Here is a 7,298-nt window from a genome sequence, read left to right as displayed (position 1 = left end):
AGGACCCGGGAAAAGGGGACATTTCAGTACTGAGTAAATTAATGATAGAAAACATTAACATTTACATAATTAATCTTAAGTTGTTGAGGTGTTATAAGGAAACTGCTTCTAAAAAGTAAACATTTACAGAAGAACCAGGAATACCCATTGTACCTAGAAGTATAATGGACAATTAGGTAACCCTCAGAAGTTTTCCAGACAGTTAGCAGCTGATCTAAGTGTCCTGAAGCACAATACTCCTATTTTTCACACCTACAAAGATACGCATACTTCTGTTATCTGCATGAATGAGGGTTTTTATCACAGCTTCTACTACCTTCTGCACTTCACCAAAATTTCAGGATGAGTTCTAGAAGTTAACATGTCATATAAGTCTCCATTATTGGCTTTCACTTTTCCACGCTGCAGTATTATTAAATTCCCTTTGATTATATAAAAGTATAAAGAATCTTCAATATCCCCTCTAAAAAGAATACAGCATATTCTTATACCCCTTTCCTGCTATTGACTACTGAACTCCTATTAAAACATCCTCATCTTTTAATCTCCTTCATTTGAAGGCATTTCTTGTGCCTCTTGTACCAAAGCCTACGTTCACACTCATTTTCTTCCAGAGAATGATAAAGGTTCAAAGTATAATTTCTGCAATTATACTTTAAAATAGAGTGACAGTACCTTCAATTCTAATTCAGGTGATGACAAAATACTGATATGTGCAATGGCATTATACTTCCAGTGTTGCTTGCTGTTCTATTTCTGATATATCTTTCTGTACTTTTAAACAAAGCTGCAGTTTTAATGCTTTTCTTCTACTACTCTGCCTTGAGTCGTTACCCTTAATTGAGAACCTAACGATGTTAGTATTGGTCATCAGTAACATGACTTACACCGTATTTTGAAAGATTTAATTTGCTGCCCGCTTACCTAGCTTTCTTATAGCTCCTGGATATTGCTCTGTCTTGTTTTAGTCTTGACTACCCTAAACAATTTCACATCACCCGTTTATACTCTTTTTGTGATCTATCCACTATTTAAACAATACCTGATGGAAATCTTCAGTCTGTTGTCACTAATATTTTGCCACATTCAAGCAGGTTCAATAAATGTTTCAAAACGTCTTTAAATGAAATATTAATTACAGTAAAATATCAATGCCACTTTAAGCATTTAAATGTAATCAAATCTCTTCTGTAACAGGGAGAATCTCCAATCTCCTTATGCTTTCAGGATATTTTTCCTGCTTGAACAGCAGGCACCTCAGCCACCATATTTCTGGATATGAACTAAGACTCCTTTGCGCAGCTACCTGGAAAAAGTTACTGCGGTACTTAAAAGGACAGTATTTATTTGTCAGTAAGAACTTCTCTTCCAGGAAGACGAGTCTTGGTCCAGTTATGCATTTTTTTAAATGATACCACACAAACATCACAAAAATCTACAAGCACTTATTTCTGATCTGGTTAGTTCAGGCATGCTCTGGGTAGTCTGACCAGCAGGTGGAATAAGGGCCTCCTGAATAACAGGAAAGAAATTGTAGAAACAGCAATGGATGTGGCAGAGCTAAACCAGATACTTCACACAAACCGTGTGTGTTTATTACTTTACAATCCTTCCTACTTTCTATAACATTATTTAATTATGGTACACTTTAAATCTTTGACATCTGTCTGTTAGAGGCATCGTATGAAACTAAAAATCATAGTGTAAACCTACATTACTGAGATTCCAGTAAAAGTTTTTATCGTTCAGATAGGCTTTTGTTAAGCTTTTTGCTGCACAAGAACCTGAATGCAGGTAACCATCAAGTAACCTTTTTGTTTTATCTTATGGGAAGGGGGCAGGGAAGGAATAGCTCTAAGGGAGAAAAAGAATTGCATGTAATTTCAGCTGGACCACTCATCTACAAAAACGTTACTACAGCCCACGAAACAGATGCAAAATTACAGTCGCAGCTGCATTCCAAGCAGAACAAGTTGGGTAATGGTACACTAAGCTGCTAATTAAATTGCTAATGATTTTTTTTTAGTGCCACTGCGGTACTTTGCCACCTTTGTTTAAATTAAAAAAAATAAAGCATCTAGAAAAAATTTTAAAATTGCAAATTTCTATTTTGCTAACCACCACTGAGACCTCCAAAAATGTGCTGCATCTAAACAAATCTCTTCAAAATGACAGAGACGTGGAGATTTACTGGGAGCTCATTTGCTGACCAGCTATTTCTCTCTACGTACTTTTCCAAAATTTCCCTTCCTTTACGCTGCCATCCTCACAAGCTCCTCTGTGTTGATGTCTGCAGCAACACCCACTGTTGGTAGGAGCAGATAATAAACTGACATATGTCATGACATGCTGGTACTGGGAGTATACTATAGCTGCATTTACAAAAAAATAATAGCAACAGTACAATTTTATTTTTATTGTGATAACTGTGGTGAAATTTATTGCAGTGTTAGTACTTTATTGTTTCATTATACCAGATTAGCTGAGGGAGGTAATTATATCCTTGACATGAAAATGCCTTTAGTGTTTTCATTTCAATTTTGCAGTTTATAATATGCAGATTACAGCATTGTTACAATTCCATATTGTTAGATGTACAATTACATGGCAGAATATTTGCTTCCAGGATAACGGAGCTAATTTCTAATAAATAATTTCACCAAGGATCTTAACTCATTCAGCTCTTGGCTAAATAGTGATGGCAATAAAAATATGCCTATTTCTCCATTATTTTCAAGTGATTCATGCAGATGTACATTACTTAAAGCCAGGCAGTTCTATGACAAATCAAATACAATAAATTTTATACTATTTTCAGCAGTAATTTTGTGTCTTGTTAAGATTTTTTTTGACAACATCCAATCTGTAACAATAGAAATGCAACTCTAATGAAATAGCATGTTTATATACACACATAGGTGTGCATATACATAGATATGCACACATACATATACATACTGCCCAGATGATTCCATACACCAAAAAATACTTACATTATCCTTTTTAACGGTGTCCAACTTCAATGCTCTCTTAACTCTGCAAGAGAAAAATATGGACAAGTTTTATGGTCATCTAGACACAAAGATTTCTGGTAGTAAGATATATAATCTATAATTTCAAAGAGATTTCTGGTAGTAAAATATATAATCTATAATTTCAAAGAGATTTTTCCTTTCTCATGTTTCACATTTTTTGTACGACACAAGAAAACTAATCTCATCCAAAGCATTACCTGATTAAAATACTGTATAACAAAAATGTTGCTTGTTTAGAAGGATAAAGTGTTTGCATAAGAAAATCCAATTCTCCATTTTATACCAGAGATAAAAATCAAGACACTGAAGTGAAATCACACTGTATATCTACCTCTTTCTCAAAGACCATAAACAATGAAAAAATGCAAAAGTATTATCATTTACATACCTTACGAGCAAGGGTTGATATTATTTTTCCATTAGTAGAAATAATGTATCAGGCATTTAAAACACAGGTACAGCCAAGGTGAAAAAAGTAGTTCTTCCCATCATTTTAGCTCTTAACATGATTCAGTGCTACCAGACTATGACTTAACTGGGGAACAGATGCTCTATGTCTTTACAGGTCCCCAAACCATAAGAAACTATTTTCTAGTCTTCTTCACTATACTGATTCAGGAACATGCCAAGCTCTCTCTGCAAAATCTGCTCTGCTGAACTGGATGCCCAGCTGTTAATGGCAACGCTAGAAGAGGAAAGCTGAATATTTATAATACTTTATATCGTACAGCTGTCTTCTAAAGAGCAGTCATCAAAATTTTATTGAACGCAGACTAAATGCTCAAAGGAAAGAAAGGTCAACATAAATTAAGACTATTTTTCCCAGAGACAACTGAAACTTTTTAAGCACATTCCTAAATCTTAACAATACTTTAAAGCATTAAATAAAATGAGGAAAAAAAATTAAAATCTTTATAAGAACAGTCCCCAAGAAACATATATATTATATCAAATTAAACAGAATTTAGAAAATACATCGTATTTCAAGAACTTAGTTCACAGTTTTCATCTTGGAAAAGACGCTTTGACTTGTAAGGAATTAAGATGACCTCATTCCAAACATACAGTGTTTAAATTTATGTTACTGTTCCAAAACTGTAAATTAAAGTATTGGAAAAATAGAATGAAAACACATCTTTGAAATATAACTCAGGTAATGGTCTTATATGAATATTGTTTTACAACTATCTCTATTACAAAAAAGCGAAGAGATGTATTCTATCTTAAAAAAGCCAAGTAAACAGGTAATATTTAAATTAAAAAAGCGTATGAAATTCTTGCCAAAGGGCAGTGAAAGCTGTAACAGTTTGATGGAATTCTTTACAATGTATTTTTTTTTTTAAATAGAAACCCATATAGCTTAAGGAATGCAGACTCCATTACATCTTCCACCCCAGTGGCAGCAGAGAAACATTATATTTATTAATACATCTACTCTGAAAGGATGCTCTAGGGGGCCAATGCATTTGCATGTTATACTAAGGCATGTTATGATGGAAGTTTTTATGATGGACTTCAAAAGACGCTGGAAGCCAAAGTAAAGCAGAATCTGGACACAACATAGCTGTAGGATAAAGATAAATGAGAAACTACACGAAAATCCCACTAAGTTATAAACATTTAGAACATTTCTTAGAAAGCTGTGGACTGGTCAAGACTATGTTCTTTAAAGTCTGTCAAGTACTGTGTTCAGCAGTAGAGTTGCAGTCAGCCCAAATACCTCTCTGCTGGCATGCAAAACCCCTGCAAACACCGAGCTATGGCCACGAAGAGGCAGCCTCATTCCAGGCAAGCACTTCAATGTTGGAAGGAGATGCATGGATAAAATTTTGGCTTCAGGAGGTCAACTTTGCCTTGCTTTTCCCAATCCATCCTACCCAGCAGCCTGGTTTGCTTGTGGGCTCGTTTTTAGTGATTGTCATTCTAATGCCATAACATGAGAAGATAAATCCCTGGAAACTGTGATTCACTCAAAATAATTAAAATTTGTGCTCTTAGTCTAGATGCAGTCCCTGGCTAGGACCACTGAAACAAAATTCATCCAGACTTCTGACATGAAGACCCAGTTTGCCAAAGCGTCTTCTCTCAGATCTTTCAAAAAATGACCATGGAGAAAAACCAATACGTGCATCTAGATGCAAACAAAATTCCTAAAGCATTTCAGGAACCACCATGGAGGAAGAGCACCAGCTTTAGTTTGGTTTATCTTTTTTATATGGTATGAAAAGACTTACTTTCGCTATGGTGCAGAATCAAATGTCAGAGAGTAAGCAAGAAAAGGACATAGAAAGATGCAGCATATGCTATGAGAGTACACAACTACTTATTTACCTGAGTTTACTACCCTTGAATTTGTTCAAAATTCCCTGACAAAGCTTATTTTATTTTCTTAACTATGCAGTGTATGACGGCATGTTTATAGGTAGCTGTAAAACCTTCAATGATTATTTTCCCCATAATATGTATCAGGTTAAAGAACTACATATTAATTCTATAGTATATTGTTCATCTATCATCCCAGGTCATATCGTCAGTTCCTTGCTAATACTGGGAGACCTTTACTCACCTGACTAGCACTTTGATGAAAGCACTTATCTGCTTAACAGGAACTGCTTAACAGTGAGAGTCTAGGTATGCAATCTAACTTTCTAGAAAGTAATGGATTTGTTAATATCATTATATTATATTATTATATTATACAGTTAACTTTCCTTCATAATTCATTTATGAATGAATACAACGGTAGCAGTCACATACAGAATCAGGGACTTGACTATATTCTTTCATTAAAAATACCCTAGGGATTATTGTAGAGCATTTTAAAGCCATTTCAGTTAGCTTCCTCTTAAGTTTCTGCTTTACTGGACACCCCCCCCCCCCCCCCCCCAAAATACACCTCTGTGCTATTTACATATTGCTTCATCTTCAAACCAACTTATTAATTGGAAAAGCAGAAAGAATATATGACCATTTTCTATATTCAGTTTAAATGGTAGTTAAACTCACTGTGCAAACAGTGAGAAACAGACTTAAACACTAAAAAAACCCCAAAGCTTGTATATTGCTAAGTTTCCTTTGTATTACTACTGTCTTGCATGATTAGTTCAACTCCCAGTGGTCAAGAGAAAGACTGGCAGAAGTTGGAACCTACGTTAGCTCTACCATAAGTTATCTTTGAAATCACATAAGAAGCTTTAAACTGAGACAATATCCCAAGCTTATATATAGGCATCAAAAGTCTTATGGCCTCACTTACCACTGTTGAAGTTAGCAATGTCCTACACATTTTCTTTATTGTTCCTCAGAAGCCCACGATTAGGAAAGACACACAAGAATAGCATCAGACTTACATGACTATTGCTTGATAAATTACAAAGAATAGGAGAAATACGAACAGGATTTATTCCCATTGGAGACAATATGAAGATCATCCAGTTCCACCCACCCTGCCCTGGGCAGGAACACCTCCCACCAGCCCAGGTTGCTCCAAGCCCCGTCCAACCTGGCCTTGAACACCTCCAGGGATGGGGCAGCCACAGCTTCTCGGGGCAACCTGCCCCAGGGGCTCGCAACCCGCACAGGCAACAATTTCTTCCTAATATCTCATCTAAATCTCCCCTCTTTCAGTTTAAAACCATTCCTCCTCATCCTGTGGCTCCCCTCCCTGATCCAGAGTCCCTCCCCAGCTCTCCTGGAGCCCCTTTAGGCACTGGAAGGGGCTCTGAGGTCTCCCCTTTTTCGCCTTCTCTTCTCCAGGCTGACCCCCCCAACTCTCCCAGCCTGTCCTCCCAGCAGAGGGGCTCCAGCCCTCCCAGCATCTCCGGGGCCTCCTCTGGCCTCGCTCCATCAGCTCCATGTCCTTCTTGTGCTGAGGACTCCAGAGCTGGACGCAGTACTCCAGGAACACGTAACATACAGAAAGCATTACCCATGCCAGTGGGCATCGCCCACCCAAACTCGGTCCGGACAAGGCCCTGCCCCGAGGAACGACCACCTCAACTGTTTCCCGGTCCCATCCAACAACTGGAAGACAGAGCTGGGAACAAAACCCCCTTCCCCAGGCAGCGGGGTGCTCCTCCCTTCCCTCTCCGGGACACCCCGAGGAGCACCTTTCTCCTGAGGGAACAAGCTCCCCGCCGCCGGGGAGAAGCGCTCCGCCTCACCGCGTCCCACACGGACCCCGGCTCCACCGCCCGCCCCGCTCCGCTCCGGCAGTGAGAAGGCGGAGAGCGGCTCCCGGCGCCGGGCTCACCCCCTTCCCCC

General features: G+C 38.1%; 1 protein-coding gene across 1 annotated transcript in view; it reads right to left on the bottom strand.

Annotated features, from left to right (window-relative positions):
* The window catches only part of ITGB3BP (integrin beta 3 binding protein (beta3-endonexin)), a 29,708-nt gene extending 22,729 nt beyond the window's left edge, over positions 1 to 6,979 (bottom strand). The window contains exons 1-3 of the mRNA XM_009884008.1: positions 6,964 to 6,979; positions 5,602 to 5,644; positions 2,994 to 3,036 (exon numbers count right to left, since the gene is read on the bottom strand). Coding sequence (XP_009882310.1) covers positions 2,994 to 3,036; positions 5,602 to 5,644; positions 6,964 to 6,979 — 102 coding nt within the window. The remainder of the gene's footprint in view (positions 1 to 2,993; positions 3,037 to 5,601; positions 5,645 to 6,963) is intronic.
* Between the last annotated feature and the right edge of the window lie 319 nt (positions 6,980 to 7,298).

This window comes from Charadrius vociferus, unplaced genomic scaffold (assembly GCF_000708025.1).
Source record: "Charadrius vociferus isolate BGI_N301 unplaced genomic scaffold, ASM70802v2 scaffold423, whole genome shotgun sequence".
Taxonomy (NCBI): Eukaryota; Metazoa; Chordata; class Aves; order Charadriiformes; family Charadriidae; genus Charadrius; species Charadrius vociferus.
This window is presented reverse-complemented; position numbering and strand designations above follow the sequence as displayed.